Source organism: Muscardinus avellanarius, assembly GCF_963383645.1.
Source record: "Muscardinus avellanarius genome assembly, chromosome: 16".
Lineage (NCBI taxonomy): Eukaryota > Metazoa > Chordata > Mammalia > Rodentia > Gliridae > Muscardinus > Muscardinus avellanarius.
Genome location: NC_137802.1, coordinates 23,199,552 through 23,219,146, shown reverse-complemented (window position 1 = coordinate 23,219,146; position 19,595 = coordinate 23,199,552). Strand labels below are relative to the sequence as shown.

General features: G+C 43.2%; 1 protein-coding gene across 2 annotated transcripts in view; it reads left to right on the top strand.

Moving 5' to 3' along the window:
• Positions 1 to 19,595, top strand: part of VPS53 (VPS53 subunit of GARP complex) — a gene marked incomplete at both ends in the record, with an annotated part of 175,649 nt that overhangs the window by 93,664 nt on the left and 62,390 nt on the right. For both annotated transcript variants that reach the window (XM_080713279.1, XM_080713280.1), the window contains 2 exons: positions 349 to 450; positions 10,968 to 11,062. In XM_080713279.1, coding sequence (XP_080569405.1) covers positions 349 to 450; positions 10,968 to 11,062 — 197 coding nt within the window. The remainder of the gene's footprint in view (positions 1 to 348; positions 451 to 10,967; positions 11,063 to 19,595) is intronic.

The window sequence follows — 19,595 nt, the reverse complement described above, 5'->3', positions numbered from 1 at the left end:
AAATGGGCCATTGCAATATTTCAGTAGAAACTTGGGTAGGTGAGTATGGGATGTTGGGAGCGCCAGGGCAGCTAACCCAGACTTGGCAGTGAAGGCTTCCCAGGAGAAGGGATTTCTCAGTTGAGAGCTGCAGGGTGAGTGAGAGTTTCGGCCAGGGCAGAATTGGAGTGTGGTGGACAATAAAGTTTCCAAAAGATGCAAGGTGGCGTGAAGGCCTGAAGGTGAGAAGTGTGCTCTGTGGGGCCTGTGTCCTAGCTTACCGGTCACACTTTCTCACTTAGCTGTTAGGGAGACTTGGAAAGAGCCGCAAGGAAGAATATTGAATATGCTCTTGTGTCTTCCTAATAGAAAAAACTGGAGTCTCCACTGCTGTCTACCAATCCTTTCCTGGAAGATGAACCCGCGCCAGAGATGGAGGAGCTGGCGATGGAGAAGGGGGAGTTAGAACAAGTAAGTATGTTTGGCGTTATTCTGTGTAACTTCTTAGTGTTCCTTCTTGAAAATAGACTGGCTTGCTTCAGATGTGATCCTTTGGCTGTTGACCACATTCAGAGATTACAGCTGGATGCGATGGTGCGTGTCTATAATCCCAGTACTTGGGAGGCTGAGACAGGAGGATCACAGGTTCATGGCCAGCCTCAGAAACTTAGTGAGGCCCTCTGCACATTAGTGGGACTCTGTTTCAAAATGAAATATAAAATAGAGCTGAGAGAGCTAGGTGTGGTGGCACATGCTTGTAACTCCAGTATGTGGGAGGCTGAGACAGGAGGATCTCAGATTTGAAGCCAGCCTCGGCAATTTAGCAAGACTCTATTTCCAAATAAGAAATAAAATTGAGCTGGAGAAATAACTAGGAGGTAAAATGCCCCTGGGTTCAATCCCCAGTTGCAAAAAAAAAAAAGAAGAAGAAGAGAGAGGGATGGAGATGATAGTGATGGTGTGCTATCTAGAGGGCCTTTTCTGAAAGTAGTCTAAAAGCAGAGAAAGCCTTTTCTGCCTCTGCTATCCTCCCCCTAAGAGCCTCACCTCCAGCATTTAGCAGCACACATGAGCATAATCAGCCCATGCATGGGGCCAGAAAATTCTGCTCTGCCCCATTCATCATCTCCTGAGCTTGTCAGCATAGCTTTTCACTGTCCTCTCATCTGGTCCAGTGACATGCGAGAGGCTGAAAGATCCCAGGAAGTCAGCAGCACCACAGGCTGGGAGAGGCCTCCATGCCCATAAGCTGACCACTTCAGGTCTAGAAGCCTTTGGGGAGGCCTGGAAACATCAAGGTGGCCAAATGGCATCTTCAGTGTTACTTTTCACAACACACTAACCCTTTAATTTCCTTCAGATTTTTCTGCCCAGCTCTAAATTTCCTTTCCCTTCATCCTACAGAGTAACATTCTTGTTTTATTGCCATTTTATGACAAGAGAGTTAGAGCCGTAAATCAGAACATTTCCTTTCTGGATAAGTGAACCTACTTTAATTTTCTACACTTGGCTACTCGAGGCTTATTTTATGGTATTGTTTTGCTCCAGACACCAACAGGGAAGCTGGCTTTGGGGAATGCATAGCCACACACTTTGCAGCTTGCCCTGCTTGGTGAGGGTCAGTATGCAATCCTGGCAGGAACAAAGAAAGCAGAAGTCACAGAATTGTAATAACATGGATGCCTCTCATTTTTGTGGTGCTGTGTAATTTACAGATCTTTTGCTGCTATATTTCATTTTGCATTTTCAGTGCCTGCTTCTCATTTAATAGGTGATAAAACTGCAGCTCAAAACGCTAAACCACTTGCCCGAGGTCACATAGTTTGGATGTGGAGACGCTAAGACGAGAAGCCAGGTCTAGAAGTCAAGCTAGAATTCCTTTCCCAGGGTGTCCTGCCTGTTTTTTGTTTGTTTGTTTGTTTGTGTGTTTGTTTTGTTTTTGGTACTGGGAATTGAACTCTGAGGTATTTCCCCTCTGAGCAACACCTCGAGCCATTAGGGTCTTGCTAGGTTGCTGAATACCACTGTGTTGCTGAAGCTGGCCTGGAACCTGTGATTCTCCTGTCTCAGCCTCCCTGGCTCCTCTTTTTATTTTTTGTGTTGTTTTGTTTTTGTGGTACTGGGGATGGAACCCAGGGGTATTCTATCTTCAAGCTACACTCCCATTCCTATTTTGTATTCTTTATACAGGGTCTCTCTAAGTTGCAGAGGGCCTCACTAAGTAGCTGAGGCTGGCTTTGAAACTGAGATTCTCCTATCTTAGCATCCCAAGATTATAAGGGCATAGCTCCCCCCTTAAACAAACAAACAAAAAAAACCTTTCATGTCTTATTAAAAAGTGGAGGATGCAGACTTGAAGCTCCTAGATAAAAGTGAATGAATAAAGTTGAAAGGATATCTTAAACTATATCTTAGATACTCATGGGAATAGATGTTGATTTAAAGCCATCATATAATTGACTAATATGGGAGAAAAACTTTTTTTTCTTCTGTCTAGTTCTTACCTTATTTGTTTTTTGGGTCTTTGGCTTTTCTTTTTCCCTTCTTTTTTTTTTTTTTTTTTTTTTTTTTTTTTTTTTTGTGTGTGTGTGTGTGTGTGTGTGTGTGTGTGTGTGTGTGTGTGTGGTTCTGGTGATGGAACCTAGGGGCAGGGCATTCTACCTTTGAGCTACATCCCAGCCCTATTTTTTTATTCTTTATTTTGAAACAGGGTCTCACTGAGTTGCAAAGGCCTCACTAAGTAGCTGAGGCTGTCTACAAACCACGATATTCCTGTCTCAGCCTCCCAAATGCTGGGATTACAAGCGTGTACCACCACGCCTGGCTGGTCTTTTTTTTTTTGAAACTGAAAACTGAACCCAGGATAGTGCGCTTGCAAGGCAAGTGTTTTGCCAGTGAACTATATCCCAGCCCAATTTTTTCTATCTAAAGAGATGCAGTGCTGGGCATGGTAGGGCCTGCTTGTAATCCCTGCGCTTGGAAGACAGAGACAGGAGGATCGCACAGGTTCGAAGCCAGCCTCACTGGCTTAAGAGACCCTGTTTTCAAATAAAAATATAAAATAGGTCTGGGAGTGTAGCCCGGAGGAAGACGGGCTTCCAGAAACCCCAGTACCACCAAAAATAAAATAAAATAAAAAATTAAGAGATGCAATGAGCTGGGTGTGATGGTGCATGTTTGTAATCCTCGTACTAGGGAGGCTGAGACAGGAGGATCACAGGTTCACAGCCAGTCTCAGCTACTTAGTAAGGCTCTCCGCAACTTAGTGAGACCCTGTTTCAAAATAAAGAATACAAAAATAGGGCTGGAGTGTAGCTTGGAGGTAGAAAGCCCCTAGGTTCAAACCCTGGTTCTGCAAATAAATAAAAATAAATAGCCGGGTGTGTTGGTGCATGCTTGTAATCCCAGCATTCAGGAAGCTTAAACAGGGGTATCACGGTTTGTGGGCAGCCTCAGCTTCTGAGGCCCTTTGCAACTCAGTGAGACCCTGTTTCAAATTAAAGAATAAAAATTGGGCTGGGGGTATAGTTTGGAGGTAGAAGACCCCTGCGTTCAATTCCCAGTACTACAAAAAAATAGAAATAAAAATAAAGAGATGCAGTTCTTAAGTTGTGGGAGCAGGGACTCGGGTGTGGGGGTCTCATTCCTCTAGTGTGTCCTCCACCCTCACTGGGCCATGTGCACCCTAGGAGCATGCTTTGTGCACTTGTGCCATTTGTAGGGCATTCCTGTCTCCTGGTGACTGCTGTTGTCATGTTCAGCATTGTGCAGTTGAACACTCAGCTTCTCTTCTGTTGCCATGGAAAGTTATCCCTCAGCCAGACATGGTGGCACACACTTGTAATCCTAGTACTTGGGGGGTTGAGACAGGAGGATCACAGGCTCAAAGCCAGTGCATGGAAACTTAGTGAGACCCTGTTTCAAAAAATTAAAAATAAAGAGGCTGTGGTATAGCTCAGAGGTAGAACACCCCGGTTTCAATACTGAGGGAAAGAAATGTTACCCCTTTAGCTGATCATCTCTGGATGTTATCACATTAGATTATAATAGAGTCTTCCATTACCTATGAAATTTGTTTTGCCATGTAAATTATGATATTTCTTTCTCTTAGAACTCTTTACTCATCATAAAAACTTGTAGTTACTATTATAGGCCCATTCTAAGGACAATAGAACCCATGGGGAAAAGCAGAATTTCGTGTGGAGAAAATACGGGACTCTGGTCTGCCATTAACTGACTACGTGACCTTAGGTCATTTACTAGCTCTAATCTTCCCTGTTTCCTCTAGAGAAAGCTTATCTTATGGTTTGTTTTCTTTCATTCTCTTTCTTTCTCTCTTTCTCTCTCTCTCTCTCCCTCTCTTTCTTTCTTTCTTTCTTTCTTTCTTTCTTTCTTCTCTTTCTTTCTTTCTACTGATAATTGAACCCAAGGATATTCTATCTCTGAACTATACCCCCAGTCCTATTTTATTAATTAATTAATTTGTGGGTGTGTGACACTGAGGATTAACCTGAAGGGCATTCTACCTCTGAGCTAGGTTGCTGGAGAGTCCCACTACTTAATGAGACTCTCCTTGAACCTGCAATCATCCTGTCTCAGCTGTTCAAGCACTGGGGTTACAGGCATATGCCACCACACCCAGCTTGTGTTTTTCAAACTGTGTGCCTTATTATCGCATTGGATGTCTCCATGGGAGGTGGGAGAGGGTAAGGACCTAGGTCTCTGCCGCCAGAGCAGTTCCATTCTGAGCCACTTTGTAGTGTGGAGTTCCAGGTAAAATTTCTTTTAACCCCTGGATTTTATTTCTATGTTAAAAAAAAAAAGAAAGAAAGAAAATGAAAAAGAAAACACGTCTGGAGTAAAGCTATTCCTCATTAATGATGAAACTCACACCACAATAGTGAACACCTCCTCACATGGCATCCCAGCCCCCCACTCCGTCATCAGCACTTGTCTTGCCCGTGACTCATCAAGTGGAGCCCCAGATCTCCTCCTCCCCAGCAGCCTGTTGGGTTCTGGTGCACAGAAAGAGCAAGAGACCAGTTTGGGGTAGCTGGCTCCATGGGGTGTCAGCAGGGAACCAGCTAGAGGCGGTTATGGGGAAGGCCCCCATGGTTGCCCAGGGTGACCCAAGTCCTTGCCTCCCTGTAATCATAGGCAGTTGGGCCTCCAGGTATGTCACTCCCTACTTACCCTGTAGTTTATGCCTGGTGGTTGGGAGGAGAGCGTGAAATTGAGAAGTGATAAGCAGTTTATAAGAGGGCATGAGCAATTAGTTGCCAAGATATTCCCAGTGATAAAAATGACATCTGAGAGGGCCTGAGGGTTCTGAAAGAAAGAGAAAAAAAATCAGAAATTTCTGGTTTAAAAATGTACCCTTCTGGTGATCTGGGCAGTTAGATTTAATCTGTTTATGTTGGATAGTAATAAAAGGAAATGGGACCAGCTGCAGACCTCCTTACTGTGACAACAGTAACCTTTTATTATTTCATCAAACTCCAGGAGGAAATAGCTTAAACATCTGCAGCTTTTGGACAGAATTCACACACTCAGAAATCCAGCCTGAATGCTACTGCTAAATGACTTAGTATATTCTTTAAGCTGGGGATCAACCCTTTGGGGAGCTGCATAGTGCAGAAGGAGACCTGGTCGGAGCTGAAATTCCAGCACCTACTATCTACACATGAGCACATTCATAAAGCAGCTCTAGGCAGGAAAGAGCCCTGTGGGGGAAGAAAACTAATAAAAGAAACGTAGATAGTCCCTCCCATTGTTTCCTTCTTGCTTTAGCTCAAGCTAAAAACTCTGCAGGAAGACCTTGGTGCTGCTGGCAGGATCAGGATCAGCCTCTCCTCACCGTAGCAAGTGGGGGAGGCGGGGTGGCGCAGTGCTGTCTGGTCATGTAGCTTTCCAAGTGGGCTGTGGGGCCTCCTCAGTGAACATGGCCTGTGAAGAATGATCAGGATGAGTTTGTTGGAATACCGTGAAGCCATTTTCTTTTTGTGGGTGTGTGTGTGGTATTGGGGATGGAACCCAGGGGCATTCTACCTCTGAGCTACATCCCCTGCCCTATTTTTTCTTCTTTATTTTGAAACAGGGTTTCACTGAGTTGCAGAGGCCCTCACTAAGTAGCTGAGGCTGGCCTCGAACTTGCAATCCTCGTCTCAGCCTCCCAAGTACTGGGATTACAAGGGTGCGCCACCACGTCTGGCTGAAGCCACTTTTTAATATCACTTGAGCGTCTGTATTTTATTCTTACCAAATGAGTCCTTCAGACTTATTCAGGCATATATATATATATATATATATATTTTTTTTTTTTATCATGGGTTCCTTCTGTGCATACATAAAAATAAAACCATAAGCAAAACAAGTAGATTAAGCTGTTCCTAAAATGTCTTTACATGCAGGGTCCAGATCTTTGGAACCACTTGTTGAAAGGTTATATTTTGCAGGTATGGCAGGCCGCACCTATAGCTCTAGCTGCTCGGCAGGTGAGGCTGGAGAGTTGCTTGAGCTCTGAAGTTCCAGGCCAGCCTGGACAACTTAGCGAATCCCCAGGTAAAAAAAAAAAAAAAAGAGGCCTGGGTGCCTGTATTTTCCCACATAGTGTTTCCCGCCAGGGGAATGAGGTATTCTTTTTTATTCTTTTTTCTTTTTTTCTTTTTTTAGGGATTAAACCCAGGAACATTCTATAGGTACTTGAAATAGAAGTGTGCACCACTAAACTCAGCTTTTTTCTTCTTTTAATTTTAGTTTGCAGTGCTGGGGATGTAACCCAGGGCATCAGATATGCCAAAAGTGCTCTACCATTGAGCTACATCCCCAGCCCTGTGTCAGGGCATTTTTCAAGAATGCCATACTGCTGTGGCAGCAATTTTTCTGCAAAACCATTGACAGTACCCTGTTCCTCAAGTGTGTGTGTGTGTGTGTGTGTGTGTGTGTGTGTGTGTGTGTTATTCCTTTCTTTTTTTAATTTTTTTTATTTTGCAGTACTGGGGATGGAACCCAGGGGCATTCTACCTCTGAGCTACATACACTTCCAGCCCTATTTTTCAGTATTTATTTATTTATTTATTTATTTATTTATTTATTAGTTTGTGTTGTACTGAGGTGGAATCCAGGGGCTTTTCTACCTCCAGGCTATACTCTCAGACCTATTTTATACTTTATTTGGAAACAAGGTCTCACTAAGTTGCTGAGAGCCTCACTCAGTAGCTGAGGCTGGTTTTGAACCTGTGCGATCCTCCTGTGTCTGCTTCCCAAATGCTGGGATTACAAACTTGCGCCACCACACCCGGCATCATTTTTTAATTTTTTTAAACAGGGTCTTGTTTAGTTGTGAAGGGCCTTGCTAATTAGCTGAGGCTGTCTGGGCACTGTGATCCTTCAGTCTCCACCTCCCGAATGCTGGGATTACAAGCGTGCGCCACCACGCTCAGCCTAATGTAACCATTTTAAAGTGATAAATTAAAACATAGTCAATAAATTGGGAAAGCACACAAATTAGTCAATAAAGCTAAAAATAAAATATGCATGTTGATTTAAAAATGGGAACATTCTATATAACGTAATCTCCCATTTATAATTAGCAGAAATTATCCTGAAGGCCAGGCGTTGTGGCGCATGCTTGTAATCCCAGCATTGGGGAGGCTGAGACTGGAGAATCACGATTCGCGGACAGCCTCAACTACGTAGCCTCAGCTACTTAGTGAGGCCCTCTGCAACTCAGTGAGACCCGGTTTCAAAATAAAGAATAAAAAGTAAGGCAGGGGTGTAGCTTGGAGGTAGAATGCCCCTGGGTTCCATCCCCAGACCTGCAAAAAAAAAAAAAAAGGAAAGAAATTATCCTAAAGAAATGTGAAAATATTTTTCAAAGAAGAAAAAAGCTAAATAAAAGGAATAATTATACATATAATGATCATATTTTAATTACTAAAAAAAATCCTGGATATAATGGCCATATTTTTCAAATTTAAAATTAGGATATCTAGTCTTACAAGAAAGACAAATTAAATCATATTTTTCTATTTATTTAAAAAATATCAAAAAGAATAAAAATAGATACTGATTCGTTAAACATAGAATAAGTTAGTACGGTTGGCCCCCTCACTACCTTTATTCTGCATTGTAGATCAACCTTTTGAAACAAATGGAAGCCCAGAAAACCTCCCAAGGCATCCATGCACTGGGGTAGAACCTGGGTCCAGCCTTCTCCATCCCTGAGGCCCTCTCCAGTCTCAGCCTAAGGCCTGACTTTGGCAGTGGCTTCCAGAGGATAAGAGCAAACAGGTAGCCCAGACTGTAGCTATTGTTAAGAAGGACCAGAGTTCCTAGAAACCTTGCCACAAGATTAAAACTCTTGGAAAGTAAAGAGGAGAGAGCTGAGATTAAATGGGATGTGTCTAAAATTGACATTTAATATTTTGTGAGTGTGTGTGTGTGTGTGTGTGTGTGTGTGTGTGTGTGTTACTGGGGATGGAACCTAGGGGCATTCTACCTCCGAGCTACAGCCCTGGTCTTATTTTTTAGTCCACGAACCACGATCCTCCGGTCTCTGCCTTCTGAATGCTGAGATTAAAAGCATGTGCCACCATGCCCATACCCAGCCTGTTTTTTTTTTTTTTTTTTTTTTTTTTTTTTGTGGTACTGGGAGTGGAACCCAGAGGCTTTCTACCTCCGGGCTATACTCCCAGAACTATTTTGTATTTTATTTGGAAACAGGGTTTCACTACGTTGCTGAGAGCCTAAGTAGCTAAGGCTGGCTTCGAACCTATGCAATCCTCCTGTCTCAGCCTACCAAGTGCGGCAGGGATTACAAGCGTGTGCCATCACACCCAGCCACCCTGTTATTTTGAAACAGGGTATCACCAAGTTGCTGAAGCTGGCTTCAAACCTGCAACCCTCCTGTTTCAGCTTCCCAGGTACCAGGATTATAGTCATTTACCTCTGTATATGGTTCAGTTTCCATTTCTTTTTTCTTTCTTTCTTTTCTTTCTTTTTTTTTTTTTTTTTGTGGTACTTAGGATGGAACCCAAGGACATTCTACCTCTGAGTTACTCCTCCAGCTCTATTTTTTTATTCTTTATTTTGAAACAGGGTCACTAGGTTGCAGAGAGCCTCACTAAGTAGCTGAGGCTGGCCTCGAACCTGGGTCCTCCTGACTCAACTTCCCAAGTACTGAGATTACAAGTATATGCCAATATGCCTGGCCAGCCTCCATTTCTTGAGGTGTTAAATAGTAGTAATGCTGGGCACAGTGATGCATGACTATAATCAGTCCCAGTTATTCAGAAGGCTGAGGTAGGAAGATGACAAGTTCACAGCCAAGACCCTGTCTCAAAATAAAAAGAAGCCAGTACTTCAGAGGCTGAGACAGGAGCACAGTCTCCTGGCCAGCCTCAGCTACTTAGTGAGACCCTGTTTCAAAATAGAAATAGGGCTGGGGGTATAGCTCAGAGGTAGAATGCCCCTGGGTTCAATCCCCAGTTCTGCCAAAATACATTAATAGATAGATAGATAGATAGATAGATAGATAGATAGATAGATAGATAGATAGGAAAAAGCCCGGCATGGTGGTACATACCTGATATCCCACCAGGTTCTTGGGAGGTTGAGACAGGAGGATTCCAGGTTCAAGGACAGCCCTCAGGAAGTAGTAACATTTTCATCAACCTAATGAGACCCTGTTTGAAAATAATGAAAATTAAATATGGCTGGAGGTGTAGCTTGGTGGTAGAATGCCCTTGGGTTCAATCCCCGGTATGATAGATAGACAGACTGACTGACTGACTGACAGACAGACAGACAGACAGACAGAGCTGGGAGTATAGCCCAATGGTGAGCAGCCCTGAGTTCCATCTTCATATATTTTTATAAAAAAAATAGGAGTAGTAATAAGACGACTACTATGAAGGATTTTTGTAAGAAATAGATGAGACATTGGTATCAAAGTGCATGGTCAATAAAACACTTAGTAAATAGCAGCTATCAGAATTAGATGACACAAAAGCACCTTATAAATTCTAGAGCACTAAGCTGGGCATGGTGGTGCAGACTTATGTAAGCCCAGTACTTGGGAGGCTGAGACAAGAGGATCACAGGTTCACAGCCAGCCTCAGCTACTTAGTGAGGCCCTCCACAACATAGTGAGATTCTGTATCAAAATAAAGAATAAAGCTGGGTGTGGTGGCGCACGCTTGCAATCCCAGCATTTGGGAGGCTAAGACAGGAGGATCGGTGCTTGTGAACAGCCTCAGCTACTTAGTGAGGCCCTCTGCAACTTAGTAAGACCCTGTTTCAAAGTAAAGAATAAAAAATAGGGCAGGGGGTGTAGCTCAGAGGTCAAATACCCCTGGGTTCCTTCCCCAGACCTGCAAAAAAGAAAAAAAAAAAGAATAAAAAACAGGGCTGAGGGATGGGGGTATAGCTCGGAGGTAGAATGCCCTTGGGTTCCATCCTCAGCACCAAAAATTAATTAATTAATTCTAGAGCACTATATAAATACAAGGTGCTGTTCTTAGCCAGATTTCACATTTTTAAACATCAGTCAGTTGTAATCCCAGTACTGAGGAGGCTGAGACAGGAGGATCACAGGTTCGAGTACACCTTCAGCAAGTAGTGAGACACTTATCAAAATAAAAATAAGATAGGGGTGGGGATGCAACTTAGAGATAGAATGCTCCTGGGTTCAACCCCCAATACCAAATAAATAAATAAGCAGTCAGGTTATACATAACTTCCAAACTAAAAATGCATGAGTTATCAAAGTAGTAGTAAGTCTTATCGTACACAGCAAGTGAACGATGCTAACAAAACTGGCATCTTTTCACAGACCAGGGTGTTAATAACATGGAACACATTCCCATTCTCATTGGGCTGAGTGCTCTCATCTACAAGCTAAGAGTGAGCCTTGAAGTGACATTTTTTTTGAAAGACTTGACGGTTTCCCAGATTGCTCAAATATAAGGCTTATTTTTACTTTTCAGCCAAAGAAGCCTAAAGTCCCAGATAATCCATTCCATGGCATCGTCTCCAAGTGCTTTGAGCCTCATCTGTATGTGTACATCGAGTCTCAGGACAAGTAAGTGAGTTTGCTCTCTCTGCCTACATTTCTAGCCCTTCTGGTCATGCTGGGTCTTGCGAGGGCACAGCTCCTTCCAGCAGCCAAAGGAAGAATGTGACATATCTGTGGCCCTTCCCGAAACTCTTCAGGACATTTTTACCCTAGCATGTGAGAGGCCCTGAGTTCCACCACCAGCACTGAAAAGGAAAAAAAAAAGATGTTTTTATATCTTTTGAATGTTATAAATTATTTGGTCTATACATCTCAGAAGCCTGAGTTTTACTGCAATGAGGTTGCATAGAGCTCCCAGTTCCCCCTTCCCACGTGGGTGCTGAGCCCTGTTGAGTCCTGATGTTTGTTAGGCCACAGAGCTTTACAGTGTCAAGCACTCAACATTGCAAGAAAGCCTAATTCTAAAGTATGTGTTTCTAAGTATTATTTTACTTTTCATCTTGAAGTAATTTTGACTGTCCAAAAGGTAACAAACCTGGGCATGGTGGCGCACACTGTAATCCCAGTGCTTGGGAAGCTGAGACAGGAAGATCACAGGTTCAAAGCCAGCCTCGACAACTTAGGCCCTCTGCAACTTAGTGAGACCCTGTTTCTAAATAAAAAATAAAATCAGGTTGAGGGTATAGCTTGGAGGTAGAATGCATCTGTGATCCCCAGTGCCACACACACAAAAAAACTACGACAAAAAATTCTCACATATGCTTCCCCAGAGCATGTGAAAATCTTATATAATCATAATTATGAAACTCAGAAAGGTAACATTGTCCTACAAATGTCCTTTTTCTGTTTTAAGACCTAATAACCATACATTTAGCTGTCAGGTCTCTTTTGTCTTCTTCTTTTCTTTTCTTTCTTTTTTCTTTTTTTCTTTCTTTCTTTCTTTCTTTTTTCTTTTTTTCTTTCTTTCTTTCTTTCTTTTTTTTTTAGTACTGGGGATGGAACCCAGGGGCATTCTACCACCAAGCTATGCCCCCAGCCCTATTTTTTATTCTTTATTCTGAAACAGGGTCTCACTGAGTTGCAAAGGGCCTCACTAAGTAGCTGAGGCTGGCTACGAACTGCAATCCTTCCATCTCAGCCTCCCAAATGCTGAGATTACAAGTGTGCGCCACCACGCCTGGCTCTCTCCAGTATTTTTTTTTTGGGTGGTACTGGGGTTTCTGGAAGCCCGTCTATCTCTGGGCTACACTCCCAGACCTATTTTTTATTTTTGGAAACAGGGTCTCCTAAGCCAGCATGGCTGGCTTCGAACCTGTGCGATCCTCCTGTCTCTGCCTCCCAAGCGCGGGGATTACAAGCGTGCGCCACCACGCCCGGCCTTCCAGTATTCTTTAATCATGAATAGTTCCTTATTTTTCCTTTGTCTTTAATGACCTTGACTTTAAAGAATTTTGTACAATTACCACAATTCTGGTTTGCCTGATGTTTTTTATATTGCTCCTCCTCCTCTTCCTCCTCCTCCTCCTCTCCCTCCTTCTCTTCCCTTTCCTTGTCTTCAATTTTTGAGTCAAGGATTTTTTGAGTCGGGGATTTGCCCAGATATTCTGTTACTGAGCTGCACCCCAAGCCCATTTATTTGTTTGTTTGTTTATTTATTTATTTATTTATTGCAGGTCTGGGGATGGAACCCAGGGGCATTAGACCTCCGAGCTACACCCCCTGCCCTATTTTTTTATTCCCTATTTTGAAACCGGGTCTCACTGAGTTGCAGAGGGCCTCACTAAGTATCTGAGGCTGTCTGTGAACCACGATCCTCCAGTCTCAGCCTCCCGAATGCTGGGATTACAAGCGTGTGCCACCACGCCCGGCTTATTTATTTATTTATTATTTTGAAACAGGGTCTCCAACCCATGATCATCCTGTCTCAGCCTCCCAAGCACATTGCCAGGCTGGTCTTCAGTTCCTGGGCTCGAGTGGTCCTCCCCCTCAGCCTCTGAGTAGCAGGTGCCACAGATGCACACCACCATGCCAGTTCAGCTTTCTTCTTAAAGCCTCTTATGAAGACCATAGATGTGGTATCCATTCCTCTCAGTGCACCTATGTGTCTTGCTGGGTTTTCCCATCACTGCGGATGTTATCTTTGATCATTTAGTCACAGTGAGCCTGCCAGCTTTCTCTACTGTGAAGTTACTATTTTTCTTTTTGTAATTATAAAGTATCTTAGGGGGGAATACTTTGAGACAGTGTTAATATCCTGTTTCTCATCATACTTTTGCCCACTCATTTTAGCATCCCTGATGATTCTTGCCTGAAGTAATTATCACTGTCAGGTTTGCTTCATATTGGTTGTCTCTTTCCACCCTTTCTACTCCATTCTCTAATTAGAGCCTACTGTAAGGAAGTCTTCCCTTTCCCCTCATTTGTTTGTTTATATCAGAATGGCCTCATAATTTTTTTTTTGTACTGGGATTGGGCATTCTACTTTTGAGCTATACCCAGCCCTCTCTTATTTTATTTTATTTTATTTTATTTTAAAATAGGGTCTCACTAAATCAAACACCTAGATAAATTGCTGAGCCTGGCCTCAAACCTGAGATCCCCCTGTCTTGGCCTCCCAAGTACTGGGATTATAGGCATGCCCCACCATGCCTGGGTTGGACTCATAGAGTCGTCATTTATGGACAATCCATTTACTATATTTACTTTTCATAAACTCATAGGCTCCAGGATTTTTTTACATATTAGCCTACCACAGCCCAATTTCTTCACATCCTGAAGAATGTGTTCATGTTCCAAGGTCCATCTCCCATATAGGGGGATAATAACAAAGAAGGAAGTCCCCAATTCTTTGTCCATAGTCAGAGTCACTGTTAAAGGCCTTCCATGCTGGAAGGCAAGCAGGTCTGGAAAAGTTGTGTTTCTGGAATAGGGCAGGTTGCCCAGAGACAGGCTGGCCTGGACCATGAGCCTCCAAGGACAGACTTGGGAGGACAGTGAGGGCCCACACAGCAGCGCTGGCTGTGAGGAAGCTCTGAGGGGCTTCTCTGGGAAATGCTTAGGCCCTTCCCTCCCAGCCCTCCCCCATTACTGCTTCTGCAATGGCTCAGCATATTTTTATGTCCAAATACGTTTCATAAGATTGAGAGAATGCTTAAGTAGGACACTAGATGGGATGGTATCATTGTTCACCTTTTTGATTTTATAAAGTATTTTATATTAAAATTCTAGAACTTGAAATTTATGAAAGAGCTTCTGTGTTGACAACAACTAGCCCTTTCCTCCCAGAAAGAAATTGCCTTCTTATTGTTTGCCTTTTGAAGGCAGTTTTTCTCCTCCTCTCTATCCACTGAGCATATGTCCAGCAGCATAGAGACAGCTGTTATTAGCAGTGTTTTGTCCCTCAAGAGCACCCTGTCGAGCCTGGCGTGGTGGCACACATTTGTAATCCGTACTTGGGAGGCTAAGACGGGAGGATCATGAGTTTGCAGCCAGCCTCAGCTTAGTGAGGCCCTCATAACTCAATGAGACCCTGTTTCAAAAAAGAAAAAAAGAAAAAAAAATGACTAGGGAGTGTAGCTCAGAGGTGCAATGCCCTTGGGTTCCATCCCCAGTACTGGAAAAGAAAAAAAGAATAAAAAATAGGACTGGGGGTGTAGCTCAGAGGTAGAATGACCCTGGGTTCAATCCTAGTACTACACATACACACACACACACACACACACACACACACACACACACACACACACCTGTCTTCTGTATTTGAAAAGTTTCTTCCTAGAACCAGGTTATAGCTCAGTGGTAGAACACTTGACTAGTATGTAAAAGGCCCAAGTACAATCCCTAGCACTGAAAAAAAAAAATTCCTTCCAAGCCAGGCTTGGCAGCACACACCTGTAGTCCCACCTACTTGGGAGGCTGAGGTGAGAGAGAAGATAACTTGAGCCCAAGAGTTAGAGACCAGGCTGGGCAACATAGCAAGATCCAAACAGAAAAAAAGAAGCTGGATGTGGTGATATATACTTGTAATCCCAATACTTGGGAGGCTGAGACAGGAGGATCACAGGTTTATGGCCAGCCTCAGTTACTTAGTGAGGCTAAGGGTCTGCAACTTAGTCCCTGTTTCAAAATAAACAATAAAAAAAAATAGGACTGAGAGTATAGCTCAGAGATAGAATGCCCCTGGGTTCAATTCCCAGTACCGCACACACAAAAGAAAGGAAGGAGAGAAAGAAAGAAAAGAAAAAGAGAGCCAGGCGTGGTGGTACACCCTTGTAATCCCAGTACTTGGGAGTCTGAGACCGAAAGATTTCAGGTTCACAGCCAGCCTCAGCAATTTAATGAGGCTCTCCACAATTTAGTGAGACCCTGCTTCAAACTAAAAATTAAAATAGGGCTAGGAGCGTGGCTAAAAGATAGAGGGTTGAGGTTCATGAACAGCCTTAGCTACCTAGCGAGTCCCTCTGCAACTCAATGAGACCCTGTTTCAAAAATAAAAAGACTAAAAAATAGGGCTGGGGGTGTAGTTCGGAGGTATAATGCCCCTGGGTTTCATCCCCAGTACCGCGAAAAATAAAAAAATAGATAGAATGCCCCTGGGTTCTATCCCCAGTACCACACACATGCACGCTTTCACACACAGTTTTCCTCTCAAGAAGTTTGTAAGACTTCTTGGGACTAGAGAAACAGATTATTTACCTGTTAGAGTAACAGGTATTTGACAACCCACCTGGATGACCAGTTTCAGCCAGTCAGACAGAGATCATCAACCCTAATTCTTAGAATTTTTGTTTCAGAAGTGCTTGACAACCATTGGGCCCAGGGGGTAAAGTGAGACAACCGCATCCTTTCCCCAGACCTGCCTGGTCTAATGAGTCACTTAGCTGAATTACAGTTATGGCATTCACTGTCCACACGGCCTTTGTTCATACAGTGCAAACTCATTATTCATGCTACGCTGGGCAAAGAGCCAGGCCTGCGTTCAGCAGAGCTGTTTCCCTGAGCACAGTGCAGGATTGGCCACTTGTCCTGTGCTTGGCCTCAATAGGATGTTCTGAGCCTAGGACAGTGGAGGCTCCTCCAGGATGAGACGACACAGACTGAACTCCAGACTAAGCAGGAGAGGCTGCAAGTCCAAGTGGGAATTAAAGAACTGCGCTTCCTCTTCTATCATAGGAGTCAGACAGAATGGCGCCTGAAGCATTTGTAAGTTACAGGTTCTTTTAAGGACCCCTGTGCAGGGTGTGGTAGCCCACACCTGTAGTCCTATATAGTACTTGGGAGGCTGAAACAGGAGGATCACAGGTTCATAGCCTCAGCAGCCTCATGAGGCCCTCTGCAAGTTAATGAAACTCTTTTTACAAAATTAAAAAAATAAAATAGGCCTGAGGGATAACTTAGAGCTAAAACCCCACTGGGTTCAATCCCTAGTACCAGAAAAAAGAAAAAAGAAAAAAAGCTTTGATTATTATCTATATCAGCATAACTGTGGATTCCTATCTTAGTCAGTAGGCATGGTGTCACATACCTGTAATCCCAGTACTTGGGAAGCTGAGACAGGAGGATCACAGGTAGGTCCCAGGACAGCCTCAGCAACTTAGTGAGATCCTGTTTTAAAATACAAACTAAAGCCGGGGGTGGTGGCGCATGCTTGTAATCCCACCATTCAGGAGGCTGAGACCGGAGGGTCGTGGTTCGCAGACAGCCTCAGCTACTTAGTGAGGTCCTCAGCAACTTAGTGAGACCCTGTTTCAAAATAAAGAATAAAGGGCCAGGTGTGGTGGCGCACGCTTGTAATTCCAGCACTTGGGAGGCTGACAGGAGGATTGCGCAGGTTCGATGCCAGCTTCAGCTACTTAGGCCCTCAGCAACTTCATGAGACCCTGTTTCCAAATAAAATATGAAATAGAGCCGGGCATGGTGGCGCATGCTTGTAATCCCAGCATTCGGGAGGCTGAGACTGGAGGGTCTCAGGTTCAGGGACAGCGTCAGCTACTTAGTAAGGCCCTCTGCAACTCAGTGAGACCTGGTTTCAAAATATAGAATAATTGGCAGGGGGTATAGCTCGGAGGTCGAATGCCCCTGTGTTCCATCCCCAGACCCCCCCCACCATATATATATATATATATATATATATATATACATATATATATATACATATATATATATATATATATATATTATAATATATAATAGGGTGGAGGGTGTAGCCCAGAGGTAGAATACTCCTGGGCTCAATCCCTAGTACTAACACACACGTACACACACACACACGTTAGTTTCACAGCTTGAGGTATTTGTTTTATTATTTGGTTTTTATGTTATTTTAATGCTATCACATTCTCTTTCTTTCTTTCTTTCTTTCTTTCTTTCTTTCTTTCTTTACTTACTTACTTACTTATTGGTGATACTGGGGATGGAACCCTTCTACCTCCGGGCTACACTCTCAGACCTATTTTATATTTTATTTAGAAACAGGGTCTCTTAAGACAGCGAGGCTGGCTTCAAACCTGTGCAATCTTCCTGTCTCTGCCTTCCAAGCACAGAGTTTTTTTTTTGTTTTTTTTTAATTGTTGGTACTGGGGGTCGAACCCTGGGGTTTTCTACCTTGGGGCTATACTCCCAGACCTATTTTATACTTTATTTGGAAACAGGGTCTCACTAAGTTTCTGGGAGCCTCACTGAGTAGATGAGGCTGGCTTCGAACCTGTGCGATCCTCTGGTCTCAGTCTCCCAAGCGCTGGGATTACAAGTGTGCGCCACCACTCCCGCTCTCTTTTTCTTTTAAGTAAGAGATTAACTAGTGTTCAGAAATAGCTTGAAACTTATCAGTAGTCTTTCCCATCTTTCACTACATATTCACCACCCACTGATTCCCATCATTTATTTCTGAGTTGGTTGCCAAGTGATTCTTTTTCCACTCTCATCATCTCTTCTACTTTAAGAAAAGCTTTTACATCAAGCATACATGGTGTCACCATGTATGACAGGAAGATCGCTGCTTCAAGTCTAGCCTCAGCAACTTAGCAGGACCTTCAGCAACTTATCAAGACCCTGTTTCAGAAATAAAAAATAGAGATGGGCGTGGTGGCGCACGCTTGTAATCCCAGCATTTGGGAGGCTGAGACAGAAAGATTGCAGTTCGAGGACAGCCTCAGCTACTTAGCGAGGCCCTTTGCAACTCAGTGAGACCCTGTTTCAAAATAAAGAATAAAAAATAGGGCTGGAAGTGTAGCTCGGAGGTAGAATGCCCCTGAGTTCTGTCCCCAGTATAAATAAATAAATAAATAAATAAATAAATAAATAAATGGGGCTGGAGGTGTAACTCAGAGCTAGAATCCCACTGGGTTCAATCCCTAGTACTAGAGGAAAAAGAAGAAAAAAGCTTTGATTCCTTATATATATCAGTATGACTGTGAATTTCTATTTTAGTCAGTCGGTTATGAGCATTACCATTTTCCCCTATTAATTTATTTATGTTTTTATTTTTACTTTTTGTGGCCCTGGAAACTGAACTTAGGGTCAATCTGCCTTTCAGCTATACCTCTGTGCTACTTTATGTTTTATTTTGAAATAGGGTTTCAGTAAGTTGCTGAGGTCTTTGCTAAGTTGCTGAGGCTGGCTGTGCGATCCTCCTGTCTCAGCCTCCCAAGTACTGGGTTTACAGGCGTGCACCACCACTCCTCACTTCCCTCTATTACTTTATGTTGGAATAAGTTTATACCTAAGAAAATTTGCAAGAATATTGCATATTTTCCATATTATTTTCACCTCCTACCCACCTAATATGAACATGTTACATAACCACAGAAAAGTTTTCAAAACTGGCAAGTTAGAGTTGGTACAGTAATACTACCTACTATTCTCCAGGCCTTATATGAACCTTACCAGTTTTTCAACTATGTACTTTTTCTTTACAAGGATCTATCGTTAGTCAATTAATTAATTTATTTTTTGCAGTACTGAGGATTGAACCCAGGGGCATACTACCTCCAAGCTACACCTCCAGCCCCATTTTTTATTCCTTATTTTGAAACAGGGTCTCACTGAGTTGCAAGGGCCTCTCACTAAGTAGCTGAGGCTGGCCGAGAACGCGGATCCTCCTGTCTCGGCCTCCCAAATGCTGGGATTACAAGCGTGCGCCACCACGCCTGGATCTATCATTATTTATTTTAATGCTCAAATTATACTTGATTTGGTCAGACAGAGGGAGCATCTTTATGCTGGCTGTTTATCTTATTCATATGGTGCTTTCATTTTTTGAGTACTTTCTAGACTTAGCTTGTGCTTTCATACCTCATCCCTGGTGTCATCCATGTGTCCAAGTCTTGTTGTGTTGTGAACATACACACATCTACCTGTCACATACGTCTATGTCTATTTTTATATCTATTTATTTTATTTTATTTTATTGTGGTTCTGGGAATGGAACCTAGGGGCAGTCTACCTCAGAGATACACTCCCAGCCTGATATTTTATTCTTTATTTTGAAACAGGGTCTCACTAAGTTGCAGAAGCCTTCACTAAGTATCTACGGCTGCAAACCCTCTTGTCTCAGCCCCCCAAGTGCTGGGATTACAAGTGTGTGCCACCACACACAGCA